General features: G+C 41.1%; 2 protein-coding genes across 2 annotated transcripts in view; one reads left to right on the top strand and one right to left on the bottom strand.

Moving 5' to 3' along the window:
- The window catches only part of rgs5a (regulator of G protein signaling 5a), a 254907-nt gene that overhangs the window by 31942 nt on the left and 197225 nt on the right, over positions 1-25740 (top strand). The gene's annotated exons all lie outside the window — the stretch shown is intronic.
- tbl1xr1a (TBL1X/Y related 1a) overlaps positions 1-25740 on the bottom strand; it is a 52400-nt gene that overhangs the window by 9179 nt on the left and 17481 nt on the right. Inside the window, exons 2-10 of the mRNA XM_079574945.1 lie at positions 16697-16797; positions 13590-13735; positions 10582-10807; positions 7909-8041; positions 6058-6199; positions 3120-3183; positions 915-1012; positions 787-847; positions 582-703 (exon numbers count right to left, since the gene is read on the bottom strand). Coding sequence (XP_079431071.1) covers positions 582-703; positions 787-847; positions 915-1012; positions 3120-3183; positions 6058-6199; positions 7909-8041; positions 10582-10807; positions 13590-13735; positions 16697-16754 — 1050 coding nt within the window. The 5' untranslated portion in view covers positions 16755-16797. The remainder of the gene's footprint in view (positions 1-581; positions 704-786; positions 848-914; positions 1013-3119; positions 3184-6057; positions 6200-7908; positions 8042-10581; positions 10808-13589; positions 13736-16696; positions 16798-25740) is intronic.

Below are 25740 nucleotides of genomic sequence, written 5' to 3'. Positions count from 1 at the left end.
TATATATGTATTTCAATCTTGTTGAGGAGTAAAACCATTCAATCTAACACAATTATTAAAAAAAAGAAAGAAAAAGGCATAAAGTTATAGTTTATTGTGATTAAATAAAACGGTCACATTCTATTTAATCACAATAAACGACCGCCCCGGAATCTCGCTAATGGTCGGTGCCTTTGTGGCTCTTCACAGGATCAAGGTTGAAAATTTCGGCTCTTGGTCTCTGACTGGTTGGCCACCCCTGGATTAATCGATTACTGGAATAGTTGACAACTATTTTAGTAATCGATTAGTTGTCGATTAATCGATTAGTTGTTTCAGCCCTAGTTTAAGACATGTTGTAGTACTGCATAATGCTGCTTGGGTATTCAAGATGGCCACCATAACAATAAAAGTCACAAAACTGAAAAACACCTTGTTGACTTCATAAAAGAGATCTCAGATATACAGTTGTGCTCAAAGGTTTACACACCCTGGCAGAATTGTTTTATTTTTTTGTCCATGTTTCAGATAATAAGAATGATTTTTAAACTTAATCTCATCTCTCTGCTCCTCTCCCCTGCAAACCTCTGAACTTCACTCACAGTGTGTCCCTGGAATGTCTTGATGGGCCGGTCCTGTCCCAGTTTGCACACGTGGATGCACATGTCCGTGGAGCAGGACGCGAACGTGTTGTTGCTCTGCCAGTCCACGTCCAGAGCCGGGGCTGCGCACACAAGACAAACCAACGTCAGAGTCCAGAACTTATGAAACCACGACCACAGAGCGACCCAAGACGAGAGGACAGACCTGAGTGGAACGGAAACTGCTGCTTGGCTTCTCCTGTGTGGGCGTCCCATATGATTGTAGTCTAAAACGACAGGAACAGTTAGTCCGGAACCGTATTATCTCAGAAAAATGGGGACGATGGGACTTACTTTATCTACTCCCGCGCTCAGGATGAAATTGCCTTTTTTATTCCACTTTAGGGCAAAGATGGGACCTTTGTGTTGGCCCAGTGTACTGGCCAGGTTCCCTGTGAAAACAAGAGAAGCTGCTGTTATTCCCATCCAGCTGAACCACAGTGTAGACACTAGGGGGCAGTGTTGTGCCGTGGAAGACTCCAAAGAGCAGAACACAGATCTATAACAAAACTTGGAAATCCATTGAAACTGTACAGTACAGTTCTAGGGGCCATTTCTTTTTGTTATTTCTTCGCATTGACTTTACCTTGTCATTATCACACATGAGTCCCTTTCTAACACCCATGACGTTTGATGTTTCTAATGCTAATCTTGGAAGTAAAACTAATTTCTTCTAAAGTTTGCTCCTGAAAGTTAGCATAACTGGTTAAAATAAAAGTAGTAACTAATAGGGCTGGGATCGCAATACTTTGTGCCGCAACACCAAGTATCGATGCTTTATTAAGTATCGCAATACTTTCAACACTTGTGTTTGGAGCCATTTTTTATTCACACTTTTGCACTTTTCAATCTAAACACTTCAGTAAATGTCAGTCGGCATTTGGTTTATAAACTTTGGACACATGACTTTTTACACATTTTAAGGGGAGACACTGCAGGTGAATAGGGAAAAAATGTATATTTACAGATATCAATTTGAAACGTTTGCTGTCGATCACTGGCATAAATGTGAAAAAATACAATACATACATTGCAAGTTTTCTGTCATTTTATCTTTTCATATAAGAACAAGGTGTTTTATGCCTAAAAATGCCCCAAATTTCCCATCTTTTCGGCGACGAAATCTGTATAATGGACAGAGCTACATTCAAATTTATGGTTTCATTTCATTGATGAATGAGTTACCAAGACTTTCTCACAGGGGATTTTGGATTTGTTGTTTAGTTTTAAAATAAGCTGTTTTTTAGTGGGCAAATGTGTAAAAATGTAATTTTCGCCTTATTTTTTGACATTCAAAACTCAATAAATGGGGCTTAAGGGATTAGATCAGTGTTTTCCAACCACTGTGCCGTGAGATATGGTCTGGTGTGCCTTGGGAAATTATCCAATCTCACCAAGTTGTTTTTTTTTTTTTAAACAAATGCATTATTATCCACAAATAGTACCGTTTTCGAGGGTGTCGATGCTGTCTAGTGATCGGCAGAGTAACCATATTATACTCTTCCATATCAGGTAGTTAATTTCTTTGAGACAAGAGAACTATTGATGTATTGAGGCATTGTGGCTAGTGAGACGGCGTTCCTAGCCATGACACTTTGACACTTTTTCTGCTGGTGGTGCCTCGTGATTATTTCAATGAAAAAAATGTGCCTTGGCTCAACAAAGGTTGAAAAACACTGGATTAAATAATAAAAAATCCCTCTGAAAAAATCTTCCAAATCTTGTTCAGTCCAAGGCTGGAAAATGTGAAGTCTTTAGGTCCGACTGACGTGGACATATTGTCGCCACAATGACAGAAAAATGTGTTTTGAGAAAAAGGCCCTTGAAATTGCATTGTCCCATATAAGTCTATGGGGGAACATTGAATCAGCACAATATTTAAACATGTTATTGTGAAGATTAGGCATATTTTCTGTTTCCAGGTGAAAGCTTATATGTTCAGAGACCAATTTGGCCCAAAACCTGAAAACTGTAAAAATGTAGTTTTGCCTGTAGTGTCTCCCCTTAAGGCAAACATGTCACTTGTTATAATTTCTTACTGTATCGCAATACGTATGGGATCGGCCCCTGAGTATCGTGATATGTATCGGCTCGTGACAAAAGTGGATCGTCCCAGCCCTGGTAACTAATTATTTATATATCTATAAAAGACCTGGCCTGTCCAGAATACACGCTTTCCTGTTCTTTACAAAGACGTGTATCAGGGCTCGGGGTGACTGTGATTGACAAACATATTAACCAATCAGAGAAAAGCCGGGTCTGAGGCAAAACGAGGCAGTTTGTGGTTTTACAAAGCAAACAGACAAACGTGAACCATTTTCAACTTCCTGCCCCTCTTTTCACATTATTTTCAATTCGAATTTGACTAACAGGACAATTGCAAGATGGCCGCCACATTTGCAGTTGCTTCATTCTCTTTTCTTCCAGATCTGTGACTCTGCTGTTTGTTTGTAGCACGAGCTCGCACTACAGACAGTTCACACAGCTCAGCGCTCTCACCATCTTTGGTCCATATTCTGGCGAAGCCGTCGTACGATCCCGTCGCCAACAGCGTTCCTTCGCTCTGTGACACACACACACACACACACACACACAGGGGTCAGTTCAGTTGTTTCCATACATTCGTGTACATCGTGTGCCTCTGACGTCGGCCGGGACTGAGCGCCTGTTGTTGTTACGAGTGTGTGGGTGTGAGCGCAGCTGGTCAGATGAATCTAAAACGCTGACATTTGGTACACTGTGTTCCATGATATTGTTCCTGCGTGTTTAGGAGACTTGAGTGGGTGTTTGTGGAGTAGAGGATGCACAATATCCGCATAGTAAAGTCTCTCCTTTAGACACGGAGTTCTGTCATCGCCGTGTGAGAGTGGGAGGTACGTATGTAGTGACTGTAGAGTTTGGTCTGTTTATTGTGCATATATAAAGCCGGATTCGTACGGGATTGGAAGGATCTTAGGGCATTGGTGAAAGGGTCATTAAGGTCATTCGCACTGGATCAGCATCATCAGTAATTAACTCATGTTTGCAGACTTCATGATGAGCAGTGGAGCTCCACACCTCCACAGGAAATGACGTCACCTTCACTTTTTTCCCCGCCATATTTATATAAATGAATCTCAATAGGACGCCTTTAGTAAAGTCCACTGTCCTTAAAGAGTTGCTAACCCCCCCTTCCTCAGCCTCAGAGCCTCAGATTTGAAAATCTCAACAGAAAGGGGGCGTTGCCTGGAGGACTCGCGGGAGGGGTGAGGGGTGGGAGGGGCCTGGGTCTGTGATTGACAGGTTTGAGGCTTCTGACTTCGCTCCTCGTAAACAAAGTCCGAGCATGGAGAACACTAGAAAGTAATGCTAACAAAATCCCTGGGCTAAATTCAGCTAACTAATCGAACAATAAAAGCAACAACTAAAACTACAATATTCAACAACAACAACGCTATTTACACTGCATAATTATCTCTAATACAAAAAGCTGTGCTAAAAACCTAAATGCTATAACTAATCGCAAACCTGACAATCGATGAAAATACTCTCTCGCTCCTTCTCCAACTCGCTACGCCTGCGCAAACGGTGCGGCCGAATTCAACATTCAGATGTAGTAAATACAGGTCGCCTGCAGATGGCGACTCACTGACGGTTTTGGGCAGAAAGTTGATCTTTCAACTAATTTGCACTTAAAGCAGTACTAAGTAACGTGTTTACCTTAATAAATCCTTTCCGTAGTCCCTGTGGGGGTAATACAAGTGTTTATGGGATGATTGGAGGGTCTTTCATCGCCCCCTGGTGTCTCTGGCCAGAAAACCATGTTTGCAACTTGGCTGCCACCGGTCCGGAGAAAGCAATACACACTAATTTAATCACGAAGAAGAAGCTAACATGCTAACGGGCAAAGCTAACTGCGGGCTAACGTCACTTTAAACAGTATTTACAGCAAAGTTTGAGTGAAAAAAAAATATTTTCATTGTATAATTGGATGTACAGTAACCCTCTCTCCCTTCGCCTTTCCTGTCAGCGTAGTATTTACTCTCCAAGACAATTCATAAGTAAAAAAATCGTAACTTGCTACAACACCTGCAGTTGCGCTTATGGCCTCTAGGGGCAAGAGTTACTTAGTACTGCTTTAAGTGCCAAAATTATGACCAGGATATGTAGACAACACTATTGGACTCATTTATACCGTTTATCAGCAAAAAAAAGTGGATTTGAGGGTGAGTTTATCTTTAAAGATTAGGTTTAGGGTTAGTTTGGATTAGTTTAATCTCTTAACCCTCACCTGAACTGTGCTTATTTTGTCCAGCTTTATCCAAATCTAAAAGCGTCTTGAAAAAAAGTGGAAAAATAGCGACGAAAACGAGGATAAAAACGCAGCAAAAAAGTTATTAAAAAGCCACAAGAGAGCAACAAAAACAAGACTAAAAAAGTGATGAAATAAAAAAAAAAGGGCCACAAAAACGTGCTGGAAAAGCTACAATAACGCGATAAAAAGAGCGACAACAAAGTGACAAAAAAAGGAAAGAAAAAGGCGTCAAAAAACTACGAAAACACGTATCAAATGTGACAAAAATCTGATACAAATTTGATTAAAAATTGACGAAAAAATGACAAAAATGTGACAAAAAATGTGACAAAAAATGACAAAAAATTGATAAAAAAATGGATAAAAAATGACAAAAAATGACAAAAATGTGAAAAAATATTAACAACATTTTGATTAAAAATGGACGAAAAAATGACAAAAATGTGACAAAATGTGACAAAAAATTGATAAAAAATTGATAAAAAATGGACAAAAAATGGATAAAAAAATGACAAAAATGTGACAAAAAATGTAATAAAAAATTCACGAAAAAATGACAAAATGTGAAAAAATATTAATTTAATTTGATTAAAAAATTACCAAAAAAATGACAAAAATGTGACAAAAAAAATGTAATAAAAAACTGACGACAACGCAACAAAAAAGTTACGATCCGTTTTGCAGGTCTTTCAAATGAGGCGTTGCACTGGCCCAGAGGCTGTGAACTCTCCAGTCAAGCACCTTTTGGATTTGAGTAAAGCCGGGGAGGAGAAATGTGCTCGGTTAAGGCCCCCCGCCTTAAGAAGCTAAGAAGCTAAGCTAGTGTTGTGGAGGTGACGTCATTTCCTGTGTAGAGGTGGAGCTCCCAAACACAGTCAAACCTTTCCTCAGACCCTCCATGTTGGTTTTTCCATGACAACGGGGGCCATGCTTTTCCCTCTGGTCCTTTTTAAACGGATAAACAAAAAGCATCGAAGCTAAATCATCGACTGGACTGGGTTTTGCTAAGTCAGTGATTTACCTTTTCTACAGTGAATACTTCCGGGATGAATGGAAGTCTTCACAAACATAGAGAGTCGTTTTTACTTTCTACCAGAGCTCCTTAGGTAAATTCTAATCCCGACTGTGTTGGGGCAGACGTACATTCCAGTCGAGGGAGGTGACGTCCTTGTTGCTGGGCACGTCCTGGCCTCCCTCCCGGATGCAGTGCCTCAGGACCAGCTGCGTGGAGCTGCTCGTGCTGTTCTCGCTCAGGTTCCAGATCCGCGCCGTCGAGTCTCCGGACCTGCGCACAATCCCGACGTACGTTCATTCAAACTGAGGTTTTTAAGTCGACTCTGAAACAAGCACTGAGGCGGAGGCTTGTCGGAGCGTAAAGGGAGGGATCCATGAGGGAGGGGTCGCTTTATGTTTCACCCTTGTCAAAAGTTTAGCCTTTTACTGGATTTTTACACAACAACAAAGAGACACAACTGGACAACCTTGATTTTTGAGTGTTCATTTTGTTGACTAAAACTAAAAGGAAGCCTCAGACTAAATCTTGACTTAAGGCGAGACACGGCAGTGGTCGAAGTGGAGATTTGTATCTATTTTCCTCCCTTTACATCTTAGTTTTCATGTCAGATATAAAAATGATGATGTTTATTTTATGATGTTTTGTCTGCGAGGTGGGGGCGACCCGGAAGTAGAAAGGCCGTCTTTCCCGCGGGTTTTCATTCATAAATATTGACAGATTTGACATCCACGTGTCCTGCTAAGGGGCCCCGTGATGACGCTTTCACCCAAATATGGTGTTTTTCCTCCTACGAGACGCTGGAGCGGAAAAGTGGAAGAACGGGCCGAGCATGCGCACTCGCTACAAAACTTCAGGGCTGGTTTTCTCTGAATGAGAGAAGCCGCACTTGGGCAGAGCCTGAGCCCTTATAGAAGCTCCCACAGACTCCAAACTTTACAGTCTGAGACCTGACAATGTTTTGAAGGTTTTTTCAGAGGGATTTTTTAATATCTAATTCCTAGCCTGATTTATTCAGCTTTGAAACAAACAAAAAAACAGGTGAAATTTGAGTTTTTACAGATTTTTTCACTGATGATTAGTTTATTGAAAAACTAAACAAAATATCCAAAATCCCTCTGAAAAAATCTTAGTTACTAATATGTCAATAAAATAAAACCATACATTTAATCTGGCTCAATTCATTATTTTGATTTCGTTGCCCATAATATATAGTCTCGCCAACCAGACTCCGCTTCTTTACAGAAGAGGGTCTGGCAACACTCGCGCTTTAAAAGGAAGTGACGCAGCGATATGGAGCCTACCGACCAATCAGAGCAGCTCCTGAACGGGCGTCACGTTGTTGCGCCTTTGTTTTGTAGTTTTTCAACACAAACCACTTCCCGTAATGCTCCGGTTTGCTTGTGTTCTTAAGTTTTTCTGACATAAACGACAGAAGTCATTTACTGAACTCCGTGTGGCAGGAGCGCCATTGTTAATGTCCAAATGACGACAACTTTCTTGTCGCTGTTTCTGTCGTCACATCCGCTCTGTTCTCATTGGCTGCTGCGCTTCGGTTGTCCCACATTAGTCCCGCCTCAAGCAGTAGCTTTTATAATACAGGGTCGCCAGACTAGTCTCCTGTTTATTAATTAATAAACATTGGAGATTAGTCTGGATGCCAGGCTACAAAATATAGGCAATTTTGGCCATTTTAATGCTCAAAATGCCTTTTTTTGTGAAAACATAAAATGACAGAAAAAATGCAATACATTTTTTTCTCATATTTATATCTGTGATGTTCAACAGAAGTTTCAAATTGACATCTCTACATTAATTTTTTTCCCCCCTATTCACCTGCAGTGTCTCGCCTTAAACTCAAAAAAATATGTTGTTGAGCTCGATGAATCTCTCTAGAATCTTCGCATTTCAAGAGCTTTTGATGAACATAAACGACGTCAGCTCTGAAAAGGCAAAGCGAACGGTTAAACTCCGGGACTGACCCCGAGGCGAGCAGGTCGCTGACGGGGTTCCAGGCGCAGATGAAGACCTCGGACTCGTGGCCTCTCAGGACCATGGCCTTGTTCTGGGGGATCTCCACGTCCCCGTCCACCTCCATCAGGTCAGCGTGGTTATCTGAGGACAGACGGGCCGAGGGTTAAAGCGAGCCACAGGACTAACCAGTAACATGAGGAAGTATACGCCCAGGGGCAGACTGTCCATTTACCACGTGATTATAATGTGTTGTTTATATCCCGGTCTCTTCATATGTCAGTGCCCTCTGCAGTGTTAATCTTTCCTTTCTTTATTTAAGCTTCCCCCTAGTGGCTGCAGTTACCAGTCTGGTTATTTCTTTTAAAAAATCACAACTCCGCACAGGAATGGGTTAGCTGGATTGAATCATCTCCGCCTGTTGGAGACCCATGCTTTAGGTCAGGGGTCGGCAAGTTTCCTTGTCGGAGGGGCCGATTTTCTTTATTGTAAACAGACCGAGGGCCGAAGCCGCTGATCACTAGCCCAAAGTAAAGCACAACACTGGAAACATGACCATCTTAAACGAGACAATGAATGCTTGAATTAAAGTTCTTCTATGTTGAATTTGAGTCGGTTTGAACTAATCCAAGATACAAATGCTATGGCAAGATTATCTGAATTAAGAGAACGACTACTAGAGGTTTTATCTCGTCTAAGATCAGACCAAATCTACTCAAACCTTAGATTTAATCTGTTAATTCAAGGTTCAAGGTTCAAGTTTCAAGGTTCAACTTTATTAATGTCCCAAAGGAAGTTATTATGCGGCAGGAGTCCACACATAATAAAGCAAAAACAAACAAAAAAAACACAGTGAGACAATTGTGTTTGAGACAAAGATCATACAGTCACAGCATCATCAGTCCGGCTCTGAAGCTGAGAGACATTCAGAATAAGATCAAGTAAAGCCTAATTTGCAGCAGCTTCACTGAGCAACATATGATCATTTATCTTCGCAGCCTCTGGAATAAAAGAGGCCCTGGCCTGACGAGTTCCAGTACAGGGCATTCTGAGCCTGCGTCCGGAGGGGAGTCGGTTAAACTCCTTAAAAAGCGGATGGTCCGGACACTCCATTATCTGTTGGGCTTTACGTACAACCCTTTGGCTGTAAAGGTCCTGCAGCCGAGTCTGCTGTGCACCAATGATTTTACCTGGTGCAAGTAGATTTATGTCATTTCTTCCTTAAAACTATTCTTGTCCCAGTGCACTTCTTTCAAATGCCAGTGTTGTACATCATATATGACCTCATTGGGTGTATTGACAGTATTTCTACTTTCCTCCCATTTAACTCATCTTGAGGGCCAGAGGGGCTGTGCTGGAGGGCCGGATTTGGCCCCCGGGCCTGACGTTGCCTACCCCTGCTTTAGGTGAAACAAGCATTAGCATTTTAAGACTTAGATCGCACTTATTTGATTGATTGATTTGTTTTAATGTTGTTTTATCTTTCTGTGAAGCACTTTGGTCTCCCTTGTGTTGTTGTCAGGTGCTATATAAATAAACTTTGATTGATTGATTGATTAGCATTATGCACAGGGATCTAAAGCTTCTGAATGACCTGCAGCATTGCCCATATTCACTGAGATTCAGTTGGTGAAAACAAGCATCGATTCTCTAGTCACAATGTAATGAATAGGCTTGTTGCACAATGTGGCTACGCTAGTTCCTCTGAGCTTAAGCTGTGGGCGCTAGTACTTCCTGTTCGTATTCATTTCCATTAGGATTAGCTCAGACCGGTGAGTTTCTGGTAGAAATATTTCCATAGAGGAGACGTTTATGTTTGTGAGGATCAGTGAGTTTGTCTTGAAGCTAAAGGCTAATTTAACCTCTTAACTCCCGCCTAAACCGAGAGGATCTTTTTTCTTTTTCTTTTTTCTCGTCATCAGATTTTTTTCCCCATCATTTTTGTCACTTTTTTGTCATTTTTTGGTCACATTTTTTATTATTTTTTCGTCAATTTTTTATCACATTTTTGTAATTTTTTTGTCACATTTTTGCCATTATTTTGTCAAATTTTTATCAAATTTTTATCACATTTTTGTCATTTTTCGTCAATTTCTTGTGACATTTTTGCCTCTTTTTCATCATTTTTTCATCATTTTTTTGTAAATTTTTTATCACATTTTTGCCATTTTTTTGTCACATTTTTGTCACATTTTTGTCATTTTTCGTCAATTTCTTGTGACATTTTTGTGACATTTTTGCCACATTTCCATCATTGTTTTCGTCGAGAAAATGTGCTCGGTTCAGGTGGGAGTTAAGCGGTTAATGCATTACACAACTTGAAACAGTGCCTTTATATATATTTTTCATAGCATGTTAGCCTTTAGCTTCAAGACAAACTATCAATCCTTCATGATCACAGGCGTCTCTGATCTGAACTTCATGATTTGAACACACAGTAAATGATCGTCTACCGGGAACTCACCGCCCACAACATAATCTTTAGAAAATATGATTATTATTCCAGGAAAAGAAAACAGACAGGAAGTCCAGGCGCTCACACCTTCAGGTCAGAGGAGCTAGCATAGCCACACCGTGCAACAAGACATAAAAATAAACACATTTTTAGCTGCCAGTGGAATATTCATAAGTTAGTTCACTACAGTCCTTTCACTGTGACTGTAGTTTTGTGTGTGGGGACGTACTGGCTAAGGCATGTGCTCCGTTCTCCTCCCCGTTGGCAGTGTTCTCCCCGTTCTTGGCACTGCCGCTGATGCTGCCCCCGGTGGCGGAGGCGGGCGCGGTGCCGGCGGCCTGCTGCTGGGCCAGCTTGTCCCTGTAGGCCTGCTGCCGCGTCTGCACCACATCTGGCATCACCGCGTCGATCAGGGAGAGGGACTCGATCGGCCGCCCATCGAACAGCGTGCCATCCTGAAGCAGAGGTCAGAGGTCAGAGGTCAGAGGTCAGAGGTCAGAGGACAGAGGACAGAGGACAGAGGACGACCAATCAGGTGAGACAAGGATGACAGCGTTTGGAACGAATTGCAATGATTTTTCGCTAACTCTAGAGCCAGGCTAACACTTGTTTACCATGTGAGAGTTTCATGAGCTTTTTTCGGCTGACATAATATCAGACACGTTTACCTTCAGGGGCGTAAGAATCTGTAAGTTTCAGATTTAAGTCAGACGTGAACTCTGCCCCTGTAGGTTTTCTCAATAACGCTCATATTTTATCAGCAACAAAAGAAGAGAACCCAGTAGTGTAAGAGCATGACTAGTCCACAAGACAGTGCTGGTTGTATTGTTTTCCCATGAGGCCGGTGCTTAAGCCTCAAACCGAACTAGTACTACTAGTTTTGTGTAATTATACTTTGTAGTGGAACACTTCACGTAACCATATTTAAATAGGGAAAACGTGGAAGAGCTTGGTAGCTTCTATCTTGACCTGTTTTGGAGCTATAGAGGAGAGAGGGAGAGGCTAAATGCTAACGCCGTCTGCGCTGTGTTTACGTGACTGAAGGCAAGGGGGAAGATCAGACAGGTCCTAAAGAACTCGTCAAAGCTCAGGTAAGAACATATCTCAGTATGGAAAAACGGTGGCCTGTTCCTTTAACTTTGTTATTCAAGATACAAACACCTAACATTAATGTTAAACACTGTTGTAGTAGTTTTGAAGGTGACCACTGCCACAGTGTTCGTTAATTTTAGCCACTTTGCGGCAGAGCTCTGGGATATAAAACGGGGATAAATACGTAGCCTACCATAGTGCAGCATTCACCGTTAAGTTATAGAATTTTTGCACTGGCATGTTAATAAATATGTTGAATTAACAATGTGGTCTGATTCTTATGCATCATTAAGATTGTACTGTATGGAAACAAATTACATAAATGTGATGCATTTTGATTAATTTGGTTTATTACATAAGCATAAATAACATGTAATTCAAGCAATATAAATTATGTATTTTAAATAATTACTCTTCTTATAATTAATTTAGAGTAATTATACTTTATTAATACAAAACACATACACCTGAGGATTATGCATTTCAAATAAATAGGCATTATTACACTAATGAATATAAATCAAATAAGGTTTATTTGGTAGGTTTGAATTAAAATTATCTAAAAAAAATGAATGGGAATTTGTCATGTAAAAAAATTACATAAATCTTAAGAGTTAGGGTTAAATATTTCTGTGAGTGTCCCCTTATTTCCCCCATATTTTAATATATTCCTCGACAGCCTTGATCTGGAGGATCTGCACCAAAAAGAGTCACTAACCGCTCTTCTCCCCTGTTATGACGCCACTTCTTGCCAGAGTTTAAGGGGGCGGGGCTTTTGCAAAAGGTCAATCGTGCACCAGAAGGCAATTAAGGCTATAATGGTGAGAAAAATGATTTTAAACTCATCTCTGTGAAGATGTTGGATGAGTTTCCACCTCAAATAACCGTCTAAAAAAAATCAGTGGTGACGTCACAGCAGTGTTAATTTTGACAATATTTGATTTTAGTTTTAGTCTTTTGACTAAAATGTAATTTAATTTTAGTCGGAAAAAAACGTTTCAATTTTGGTCTAGTTTTAGTCGACTAAAATTAAGACTAATTTAGTCGACTTTGCATTGATAATATTCATTATAATCATATTTAATCAAGGTCCCCGACTTCATGTTTCTGCTCCACATGAACAAAGCTCAGAGCTGATCCTTTGGCAGAGAATTTACATGATCTGAGGCTCTTTCAGACGCTCAATACAAGTTTGGATGATTTTAGTCTCTCCTTTTCATTTTTATTTAGTCTTATTTTAGTCGACTAAAATATCTGGACATTTAGTCATAGTTTTAGTCTCATGAAAAACGTTTCATTTAATTTTAGTCCAATTTTAGTCGGCAAAAATATCACTTTGACTAAAATTAAGACTAAATATTTTAGTCGACGAAATTAACACTGACTTCCGGGTTCGCAGATGTGCAAGAAACTACAAAAAACTCTTTAATACCACAATCAATATTTCTGAAACTCAACAGAGAGTTACTGAACATACGTATTGATCAGCCAAAAATGCTGCACCTACTGCTATAAAAGTAATATTTACCAAAATCAGTACATCCGGGTTAGCGGAGGGAAATGCTAACAGCAGCTACGCTAACCCCAGAAGTAAAGACTTTCGTAAATATGACTTTTTGAGCAGTAGTTGCGGCATTTTTGGCTCATGAGTCTGAGAAATAAGTTCGTTCAGTAACTCTCTGTTGAGTTTCAGAAATATTGACGGTCGTTTTAAAGAGTTTTTTATGTTTTTTTCTTGTATATTTGCCGCTCTGTTAGGACCCGGAAGCGGAAGTTGTGACGTCACACTTAACAAACGTACAGGGCCTTTAATGTAACGTGTTGACATGGTTTTCACAACATCACACACAAAACAAAGACGGCCAGTTATCAAATATCTCCTTTTTTTCCTCATATCGTGTAGTAATATTTAAATGCGCCAACAAAAACAGTAAAAGTTAAAGAAAAACATTAATGGATTATTAAGCATGAAAAAATATGACGGCTAAAAGGAGGAGATGCACATATTTGAATTCTGTTACTTATTACTGAATTAGAACATTACATTTCTCATAACTTTGGTTTCCGTGTGCATTTAGAGCTACTTTGGGATAGTCTTTTTCCCCTTCCTGAGCTCGTGACCCTCTGTGTGACGGAGTGACTGACCTCGTTGATGCTGACTTCGGCCTCCACGTACTGCAGGCCCTTCTGGATGATGCTGATGAGGGCAGCAGGGGGCACCAGAGCGCCGTTGATGTTGGACTGGCTGATGTGAGACTCGATGCCGAAGGTGAAGGCCGAGTGGGAGAACCCTGAGGACACAGCGGACCGAACAGGTCACAACTCAGCTCTGAAGGTCGGTTCACACTGATATTTACCTTTCCAAAGCTGCGTGTGGACTCTCTCTGATCTACACTCTCTCTGTTTACATGTTTGACCAAGTGCTTAACATTGTAATAGTGCCCCCTACTGTTCTAAATGAATTATTCACCGTTATTCTCTATTGACTGTGACAACTGTGGAGCACTGCAGTCCCATTATTATGCACGATGTCATCAAAAGCATCGATATCGGCAGTGCTTAATTTGTAAATTTGTATTTTCAGGAACACTTTTGGTCTGATGTGATGGATTGGGGGAACAGGCCAAAACATTTGCCGGAACACTCTCATTAGACACCGTTATATCATAGGGCTGCTCGATTATTGAAAAATAATAATCACGATTATTTTTGTCATAATTGAAATCACGATTATTCAAACGATTATTTGTTGCAAAAAAATCCAGCAAAAAAAATGACAAAAATCCAGCAGAAAAAAGACAAAAATCCAGCAAAAAAGTGACAAAAATCCAGCAGAAAAAAGACAAAAATCCAGCAAAAAAGTGACAAAAATCCATTAAAAAAAAGACAAAAATCCAGCAAAAAAGTGACAAAAATCCAGCAAAAAAAGACAAAAATCCAGCAAAAAAGTGACAAAAATCCAGCAGAAAAAAGACAAAAATCCAGCAAAAAAGTGACAAAAATCAAAAAATTAAAAATTAGAAAAAAAATTGAAAAAAAATAAAATTTGAAAAAAAAAAAAAATACAAAAAATTATAATTGATTTTTTGCGATTATGCTAATTTTGTAATCGTTTACTGTTGTAATCGAAATCGTAATCGAATTTCGATTAATTGCACAGCCCTATTATATCACATTAATCTTTTGCTGGATCCGCCTAAATATTTCCCGGATCCTTTACCCTGAAAAAAATTGAATTGGGGGAATGCGTTCCCTCAAACGGGGGATCGAATTAAGCACTGGATATCGGGATAAAAAGTATTGTATCTTCCCGCAAAATATTGCGATGGATCACAAAATCGATATATCGTCACACCCCGACTTTAAAGGCCTCGTTATTCAGAGTCCAAGTCCAGGTCTTCAATCAGGAAGTCCAGAGTCAGTCTTTTCCAGCTGAGTCGCCTAAAACCGACTATGCAAAGTCACAAGTCGACGATAACAGTGTAAAATAAACAGGCTAAATGATAGAGATCCAGTGCTCCAAAAATATTTTATGAGTCTAAAATGGCTAACTTGCATCTAGCAGCTTTAAGATCCAGGGGCGGATTTAGAAAAAAAATCAAGGGGTGGCAAGCAGGGTCAGGGGTCATTTCTGGGGTGGCAACACATTTTACAATGACAAATGTTTATAGTGGGGGTACGCAAGTTTTCTAATTCAGGTCAAATTGAAACTTTTGTAATTAAAAAAAAACGTTGTGGTGAATATGTCTGGGCTCATTCTACGCCTTAGGGCATTGTTGGAACATGTAGGGGGAGGGAAATACTTCATTTTACCACTTTTAAAGGACTGGGCCACCGTTTTTACATACTGAGATATGTTCTTACCTGAGCTTTGACGAGTTCTTTAGGACCTGTCTGATCTTCAGTCACGTAAACACAGCGCAGACGGCGTTAGCATTTAGCCTCTCCCTCTCTCCTCTATAGCTCCAAAACAGGTGAAGATAGAAGCTACCAAGCTCTTCCACGTTTTCCCTATTTAAATATGGTTACGTGAAGTGTTCCACTACAAAGTATAATTACACAAAATTAAACAATGTGGATTTTCTAAGCGGATAAAAGGGGGAACTATATTGTAAGGCATAATAATACCAGGAGTAGTTCGAAATCCGCGCAGTAATCTTCACCTTACTGCGCGGATGCCAAACTACTCCTGGTATATTATTAATTTTGTGTAATTATACTTTGTAGTGGAACACTTCACGTAACCATATTTAAATAGGGAAAACGTGGAAGAGCTTGGTAGCTTCTATCTTGACCTGTTTTGGAGCTATAGAGGAGAGAGGGAGAGGCTAAATGCTAACGCCGTCTGCGCTGTGTTTACGTGACTGAAGGCACGGGGGAAGATCAGACAGGTCCTAAAGAACTCGTCAAAGCTAAGGTAAGAACATATCTCAGTATGTAAAAACGGTGGCCTATTCCTTTAAGAACAGCTTTGTTTTCTATTTTGATGAAATGAAGCCTAGGCGTTAATTCAACCTGGGAGACGATTTCCAGCATCACCTCCTCCAGCCAATGATCGCTTCCGAGAGGGCCACACCTCCACCTCCATAGCAGCCAATCATCGCCCTCGGTCCCGCTTTTAAGCCCCAGTAATCATGGTTCGTTCGCTTCCCAGCTGCGCTGCGACCCGCCTCCACCCCATCTCCGCCTCTTCCATCCATGGCTTCTCCTGCTGCAGCTTCACGGGTCTTCCATACCACCACCAGTGTCCAGGCTCCGAGGGAAACATCCCTAACTACAAGCTGTTTATCCATACTGACTTTCATACATCGATGTTACCGCCGGGGTCTGATCGCCAAAACTAATATACGTGTCAATAAATCTTCCTAATCACCGCTTTCGTCTGTTTGAGTCTATCCAGGTTGAATTGCATTGTGAGCCCAGGGCCACATTTCATTATAAGCAGCTTTGAAAATTTAGACAGCATTGAGATTATAAACGCCGTCTAATGCTGAACATTTTATTTCAAAACTTTTTTTCCCCCTCGTGACACGCTGAACCAAACCTTGAGATTGTTCACCATTACTTTCTTAAAAGCCAAAGTCATGTTGGATTGCACTCCACTACAAGAAATACATCAGGTGCAGCTCACTGAGTACCCGTAGTCCCCGCAGTAGCAGTAGCAGTAGCAGTAGCAGTAGCAGTAGCAGTAGCAGTAGCAGTAGCAGTAGCAGTAGCAGTAGCAGTAGCAGTAGCAGTAGCAGTAGCAGTACCTGACTCCTGTAGGTATCTGTAGACCAGGAAGTTGACCTCATCGCTGCTAATGCTCATCTTTACTCCTGTTACACCATGAGGTCAGCAGCACACTCCGCTCCTGAAACACACACAGCACGAGGACTCGGTTACAGAGAAAACAGAGGGGATACAAACACTTTCACAATAAGCTGAACATGGACAAAGGTCTTCTCTTTCTTCCATTGAAATACAACACAGTCATTACACAACAACTATACAATTAAAACTGTCCAGTGATTTTGAGACTTTAACGTAGGCTGAGACTCTGATTCTCTCCTGAGCTTTGACGATCGAGTTCACATTTATAAACAGTTCACTTTGACTGCTGTCGTCCAGTTTTCACCACAAGATGGCGCCCACGCAGCGTAGCCACACAGTGTGACAGTGTGGGGAGGGATTGTTGTCGTTTATTTCTGGGATTTTCACCGGATGTTTGGGGGAATGGTGGGCGAACGGCTGATTTATGAGGAGAGGAGCTAAATCACAGATGTTTTACAGCAAAAGGGAAGCGATGCTCTGGTCGGGAACGTTGTTTTGACCCAACCATAGAACTATTATTGTCTATTAATGCATTGGTGATAGAGCGGAATGATATTGAGGCACATGTTCCATTCTGATTAAACACAGATTGTAAGTGACTGTTTTTTCAGCAAACTGTGTCTAAAGACTTAAGGACATCAGGACCAAAGCAAGACTAAAATTGGACGAAGTTATCGTTTGCCTTTGGCTGAGTTTGAAAAAAATGTGTTGATCTCAGTCAGATGTGGTGATGTTGCTAGGGCTGAAACGACTAATCGATTAATCGACGACTAATCGATTATTGAAATAGTCGACAACTATTTTAGTAATCGATTAATCGTTTCTGGTTCACACAGACTAAAATGGAGCAAAAATGATATAAAAAATTTAGTATTTTTGATGAAAACCTACTTTGATTTTATAGTTAGGGTCTGTAGTGTTTTATACATTGTAAATTTCATTAACAAATTTCCCTTTAGTTTACTCCATCAACACCACTTAAGCGCCGACTTATAATGTGATAAATGTGTTAAAAAAATTGAAAAAATAACATTTTCCTACACCATTCACAGCCAAGCGATTAATCGATTAATCGTAAAAACAATCGATAGATTAATCGATTACAAAATAATCGTTAGTTGCAGCCCTAGATGTTGCGATATATTGTGGCGTCCTGCGATACAGATACGGATGGCTGATAAGTCGCTGAAGAAAGGAATTCCAACTTGTGGCGAGTGTCCTCTTCTTTAGGGAGGTTGAAAAAAGTCCTGCACCACTCGCAGGCAAACGCGCGTTTTCTCTTTTGATAAGGAACTAACAAAGCAACACTTAGTTGTTAAGAGAGAAAAATCTAAACTTTCTCTAATTACTCAAAAACTACTTTAACAAATGCTGAATTATGAATATAGTTTATACTAAATAAAGACACAAAGACATGGAGAGGAGCAAAGTGGCTCAACAGCCCATAAATACATAAATAACGGAGAATGCTAACATGATGCTTCATGTTAGCATCGGCTAATGCTAATGGTTAGCTAGTGCTAGCTACAGCTGCCGTTTTTTCACTTCTACTGAACAATCTGCAGTGAGAAAATATCCATATGGACCTGATTTAGACTTGACTTTATTTATGTGATAAATAAGTTCATATTCCACCAGAAAATTGTTAAAAAGAGTTGAAAATTGTGTTTCTCTACAGATTCTATTTTCCCCCTCAACAAAGCCACGCCCCCTTCTATGACGAGATGCCGTCTGTATCTATAGCACAGAGTCTATGGATATTTTGAAAGGGATTTTCACTCCAGCTCCAGGTCAGAGCCTCGACTCCTGAGCTCTTTGGCAAAGTGCAATGAATGCCCGTCCTTTACCAACAAACCAGAGTTTCTACAGGTGACAGCAAGTCAGATTCAATGCTTTATAAAGCCACTTTAATGCACAGGCAACTTATGAGTGTTCTTGTTTAAAATCTTAAACCCCTGTAGTTTAAACCTCATGTTCTGAAAAGCAGATGTTTCTTGTACTAGTTTAGCAGTTTTCCAGGTTCAGTCTTTCCTCAAATGTTTATAAAGTTCACCATGGACTGAATCTTTACAACATAAACTGCAAATCTAATCGAGTCTCAAAACTAAACAACCTCCGACAAACAAACAGCGGCTCTGCTCTTTCCCACATGACCTGCAGCTCCTTATTAAGATTTAATGCAGCTTTTGGTGCGCGTTTCTCCTGAGAATGCGCCCACAGCCATGTCCCAGCAGAGCCACCGTCTGTGTTTAAAAGCAGGAGGCCCAAGAAAACTCATCTGGTCTGGAACAAAGTGGAGCTGCATTGGCTTCAAAAGGCAGAGTTTGAGGATGTTTTATCCACATCTGTTTAAGTCAGAGATCTTCAGTCTAACCGGGATTTACACACTTTTCACCAAAACATCTCGAGCTCCTACAGGTCGCCCAGCGGAATTTAGGATGGGTCAAATGCAGAGAACTAGTTTCTCTACAGAGATGAATAAAGAACAAGAAGATCTTTATTTATATCGCACCTTTCACAGACATGGTCACAAAGCGCTTTACATGAGACAGTTGTACATTCACTCCATACTCGGTGCCAGTGTTAATTTTGACAACATATTTTATTTTAGTTTTAGTCTTAGTCTTTTGACTAAATTGTAATTTAATTTTAGTCAAGATTTAGTCTTTTTTGTTGTTGAAATTTGTCTAGTTTTAGTCGACTAAAATTGCATGTCAATTTAGTCGACTAAAATTAAGACTAATTTAGTCGACTTATATTTATAATATTCATTATAATCATATTTAATGTTGTTCCTCTGCTTCATGGAGCTGCTCCACATGAACAAAGCTCAGAGCTGATCCTTTGGCAGAGAATTTACATGATCTGAGGCTCTTTCAGACGCTCAATAGAAGTTTGGATGATTTTAGTCTCTCCTTTTCATTTTTATTTAGTCTGATTTTAGTCGACTAAAATATCTGGACATTTTAGTCACAGTTTTAGTCTCATGAGAAACTTTTAATTTAGTTTTAGTACAATTTTAGTCGTCAAAAATATCACTTTGACTAAAATTAAGACTAAATATTTTAGTCGACGAAATTAACACTGCTCGGTGGTGTAAACTACGTTTGTAGCTTCAGTTTCCCCTGGGGGAGACTGACAGAAGCGCTTTCGCGACTGCACACGTCTGCGCCAACGAACCCTCCTACACCACCATACATTCACTCACACACATCATTCATCCTGGCCTATTGTACATGTTTTTAGTGGTAGGGGAAACCGGAGTGCCCGGAGGAAACCTACGCAGACACGGGGAGAACATGCAAACTCCACACAGAAAGGCCCCGTCCAGGTGGGAATCGAACCCTGGACCTTCTAGCTGTGAAGCGAGAGCGCTAACCGCTGCACTACCGTGGTGCCCAATAAAGTATAGCTTTACTTAAGTTAAAAGGAGGTACAAAAAAACTGTGATGTTTATATTCAAGTTTTGATGAGGTGGAGGGAAGAATGGAGGGAAAAAATGTAAAAGAAGGAAAAAGTGAAACACAAGATGAAAAAAGAAAAAGGGGGAACAAGAATATAATGAACATGGGGGGGGGGGGGGGGGGGGGGTTATGAAAACAAAAAAGTGGAAAAAATAGCGGAGGAAAAGTGGAAAGATACAGTTCATCGCCAAAGGGAAGTTCAGGTGTCGAGTAGCCACACTCGTCACATGGAAAAAGGAGAAATAAAAGCTACAACAAACAATTAAAAACACGTCAGCGAGTCAGAGTGAACGTCAGCAAATAAAAAAAAGGGGAAAAAAACAATAATAATAATAAAATAAAATCCTTTTGAATGTCTAATGTTATGTTAGAAAGTTTAACAAAAACACGTGCTGTAAGTTTAAAAAAAAAGTAAAAATAAAAAGGGTAGGCAAAACAAGCACTAGCTTCAGCCTTTACCTTTTCGGTCATTTTGTATGTTATGTTATGAAGAAGTAAACTTAACTGAATGTAAATCTTTTGTCATAATTTTGACCGAATAAACTGAACTGAATCAGAAATCAATCAATGGCCACACCGCCTTCGCCAGATCAGTCAGACCTGGGAAGCTCACACCGCAAAAACTAAATAACTAGATCAGTATAAACATCTCAATTTGAGCATAATAATCCAAATTTTAGTTGTTTTGACTAGTTAAGAAGTTGTTGGACTTTTGCCCTAGATTATTTCATTTGTTCTGAGATGTTTCTGACTCGTTTCGATACGTTTCGTCCTTATTTCAGGTCATTTTCTTTGCCAATGGGGAAAGAAAATTGGTCTTATCTCATTGGCAAATTTACTTTCTTATTTCAAGCGAGATTTACCTCAGAACTGGTCTGAAATGTCCTCAAACAAGCAAAGTAAACTTGGTCCGATCAGGAAAAAGCTCTAAATTAGCGAAAACCGCTCAAAACAAGATGCATTTCCTCAATTCAAGTCATTTAAGACAATGCTTGATATTTCCTTTTTGCACCGTGGAGGGGAACATTTTGGGGAAATTTAACATTAACTTAAAAAAGAAAAAAAAAGGAACAACTGTTAAAAATGACATTATCAATCTGTTTTATAGCTCTGCAAGTTCTCTAATTTGGCACAGGTATCGAAAAAAAGCATCATTCAGGTATTGGTATAAAAAAAAACATTGCATCTGTGCCCAGCCCTGTTTGTTTTGTCCCACTCATTCAGGAAAAGATCCTTTGCTAACGAGAATCAGAGGCTACAGTCGCTTTAGCATCAGTTCTCAGTCATATTGGATTTTTTCTGATTGAATGCCGCTCCAGGCACAAGCGTATAACCGTTATCTCCACTGACTTTGACTCCAATAATGATAACACAAGTTCCTCTTCTCGGCGATAGGGGGCAGCGCTGCGCTTCCACGCTGTACAGTAGAAAGTGGAGACAATAACACTTGATATCTGGAGAAGGAGAAACAGCCTTTCAACGCCGCCACATACATTTCACAAGATAAATCTGTGCTCTTCTCCTGCAGCAGCGACTACGAGAACTTCATTTCCGGTCACTACAGCTACGGATCTCCTCTCTGGTCCTCCTTCAGGCCTCCTCAGCTCCGACCTCAGAGCCCATTTAACCATTTCTACACATTTACAAACATCACATTGAGAATAGAGGAGGGGGATGGCGTGAAATAGGCCTCCCTCTCGTCCATAACTGGCTCACAACCTTTTTTTTTTACTCTGGCAGATGCTAATATAGCCGCGCTCCGCAACACGTCTCTTCTTCTTCACCTCTTTCGTAATAACCTTCTCTTTTTCTGTTCCTCGGCCAAGCTCTGGAGCCGTGACTCACGCGGCGCTGCGCTCTCATGCACTGGCAGACGCACGGGAGGAATTAGAGGCGTGATAAGAAACGGCAACAGGCTCTGAATCAGCCCACTTAAGACTCGCAGCGCCGCGGCCTGTGGTTTAACTGCAGCCGCCAGGGAGACGGGTTGTAGGTAAACATCAATGCAAACATGTAACACAAGACTGGAGTCAGCTTTGAATCACGTTTCCTCTTTAGCCTGTGAAGTAAATGCTACAGTATTGTTCTCTCATTAAAACCTACTGGGTTCACATACGTTTAGTTTCCATTTAGTTTTGGATTTAGGTCAAATATGGAAGAGTCCCATGTAGCGCAGCGGTTAGCACCCTACCAGGGATGGGGTCTTTCTGTATGGAGTTTTCATGTTCTCCCCGTGTCTGCACATGTTTCCTCCGGGTACTCCAGTTTCCCCTACCACTAAAAAACATGTACAATAGGCCAGGATGTATGAGAGTGTGGCTGCTTCCGAAACGGGCAGATTGGTAAGAGCTCTTACGCCAAACCGGATGTGCGTCAGCGTCCGCCATGGCAAGTTGCCTCCGAATTGGTAAGTCAGTTAGGAAGTAGTTAGGAAAAGGAGCCTTGATACTAACTATCATAGCCACTTTAGCATAGGGACCTCTGATGCTAACTATCATGGCCACTTTAGCATAGGGACCTCTGATGCTAACTAACCAGTGATTAGGAGCTATGTGCCGTCCCACAAGCCACTGCGCCAAACCCCCCCACCCCCCTCGCCCCCAGCCTCGAGTGATTCATGCGCAACCACTGTTGATTGACAGGAGCACATTTAATAATAAAAATAATAATAATTAAAAATTAAGATTCTGCACAAGCCAAACTTTATAAAGTGATAAATCCATGTTGTCGTCCCCACAGCTCAGTCACATGTCAGTGTTAAAGAGGAAACTCAGGAAACAGATTAAATGCTTTTGTTTTTATTTAGTAGAAACTTAAGCCACATGGATCATTTGCTGCTGTAGCTTTAAGAAACAGCTGCTGAAATAAAACAACACTAAAGGGAAATGTTTGGATCATTTGGATTTATTTTTCTCCTTAAATGTCTTTGTTTGGACACTATGTTGTTGTTGGACACTGGACACTAGGGGGCGACATGCACTTTTGTTTGGCCTGCACTCCACCAATAACTTTAAAGAAGAAGAAAAACAGCTGTTGGTGATGTCACTTCCCTTTCCCCTGTTTAAGGATGGACGGATTGTTCAAATGCTGCTGAAGCTCTAGTTCACTAACTGCACAGATCTAACAGTCGACCCATGAAAGGTTAAGGAGTTAGTTGCTAGTGTTAGTGCTTAGAGGCTTTAATTTGATGGTTTCGGATTGAGCCTGTGTTTGAGTGCGCGCATGGGGGACGACGGATGAAAATTAGCTCAATGCTACAATCTGGCGTGGCTCGTTCATTAACTTGTACTGTCCCGACTAGGGCTGGGCACCGTTCGTTTTTTTTTTCAATACCACTACTTTAACGATACCTGCTTTTCGGTACCGGTGCCTTAACGGTACTTTTTTCGACACCTGTGTTATTTTAATTGAGTTAAAATAATGTGCAAAGGAAAAGTATCGTTCAGGAGGAAGTCCAAACATCAGAAAACAGGAGCAGCGTCACCTGTGACTTCATGTTTTGAGCAGAATTCCCACTAAAGCAGAGATAAAAAAGAGAGAAAGGACATTATTACCTCCTGAGCTGCAGGAACAGACCAGATCCACATCAGGACCGTTTACTGAAGATAAACTTTTCTAAACTCACTGAGCTGTTCCACAGTGAAAGCTCCTCACACGTCACAGATCTGTTACATAGTGAGAGCGCTCACTCTGTCACTGACGATGCACCATAACTGTTCCAAACATGGCTAATGCAGAGTGAGCCTCACCTTTTCCACAAACAATCTTTGATCCAAACGCTCCGGTGCAGCTGGAGTTTAAACAACAGCAGTAACTTCAGGCTCTGGGGCTAAAGCTAAAGCTAAAGGTAAAGCTAAAGGTAAAGCTAAAGGTAAAGCTAAAGGTAAAGGTAAAGCTAAAGCTAAAGGTAAAGGTAAAGCTAAAGGTAAAGCTAAAGGTAAAGCTAAAGGTAAAGCTAAAGGTAAAGCTAAAGGTAAAGCTAAAGGTAAAGCTAAAGGTAAAGCTAAAGGTAAAGCTAAAGGTAAAGCTAAAGCTAAAGGTAAAGCTAAAGCTAAAGCTAAAGGTAAAGGTAAAGGTAAAGCTAAAGCTAAAGGTAAAGCTAAAGGTAAAGGTAAAGCTAAAGGTAAAGCTAAAGCTAAAGCTAAAGGTAAAGCTAAAGGTAAAGCCCATGCGTTTCTTGTTGTCACTGCTTTTCTCTTTGTCTAAGAGTCTAGTTTCTTATTCAGTCCTGGTTTAGTCCTGTTTTTTAACCAGTTTACTGTAAGTCCTGGCTCAGACAGAACAGACTCCACACAGAAAGGCCCCGTCCCTGGTGGGAATCAAACCTAGGACCTTCTGGCTGTGAAGCACAAGTGCTAACAGCTGTACCACCGTGTGCCTTTATCTAATTCTAATTGTGCCATAATCCCTTCGGGTAAATTAGGTGCAATATTCCTTGGATAAACATGACTATGGTAATTGTGATCTTAACGAAAAGTCTGACATAACCTTTGATTGCGATGCCGAACCGAGCGTGAAAGCAGTCGGCGCTGGAGTGCGGCGGCGGCGGCGGCGGCTGCTCTGCATGTGGCGCCTGATGATTAGCTGCCTCTCTGATAGATAGTGATGGGAGCGCCGCGGCCTCTAAATGGGCTAATATGAAATCAATGAGACCGAGCAACGCGCATCTGTCTGTGGCCACGGGCCCCGAGTATGTAAGGCATTAACCCTTCGCTGCTCAGGTCTGACGGCTTCATCAATACGAGGCAGAGCGGAGTTTACAGTCAACAAGCGCCGGGATCCACATCCATCATCGCACTCTTTATAAACAGGCCGGTCTCGGGGAAAACGGCAGCGGGGCCACACCGGGCAATCTGAGCAATCATCTCACGCCTGCGCCTTTCACTCACAGGCCCTGGATCTGAACAGCTCTACACGAAGCTTTTCACTGAATGCTTCGAGCTTTGAAATCAAACCTAGCAGAAAACAAGCTTAGCGTAATACTGGGGATGCACGATAATATCGACCGTGATAATTATCGGCATTTATCTGCGTTTTGGCGCCATCCCCGATACAGCCGATAAAAAAAATTCGGCCGATAATTATAAGCTCAAATGAAGCTTATGCGCAAATTCAACCTGGAAGACCTACCAGCTGCATTCATTCATCACCTCATCACCGGCGGCGAACTCCAATCATCCAATCACGGACTCCGATCAAGCCGCACCTTCACAACAGCCAATCACCGCAGCTGCTCAACCCCTCACCAGCCGCTCATCGCTCAGGATCCCCATTTTAAGCTTCCTGGTCAATCACTCAGCCGTTTGCCAGCCGTGCTACGACCCTCCTCCACCCCTTTCTCCGCCCGGCTCCTCCTCGGCTCCGCTCATCAAGTGGCCGACCCAGGTCTCTCTTCCACCACCACCAGGGTCCAGGCTCCGGGGAAGATCATGGCTATCATTCGTCAAAGCCATGCATTCCATATCGTTCGTTCAGTCTGAGCCCCAATAATGATTCATGTTCGTTAATAAAACACTCAT

This window comes from Gobius niger, assembly GCF_951799975.1.
Source record: "Gobius niger genome assembly, chromosome: 17".
Lineage (NCBI taxonomy): Eukaryota > Metazoa > Chordata > Actinopteri > Gobiiformes > Gobiidae > Gobius > Gobius niger.
This window is presented reverse-complemented; position numbering and strand designations above follow the sequence as displayed.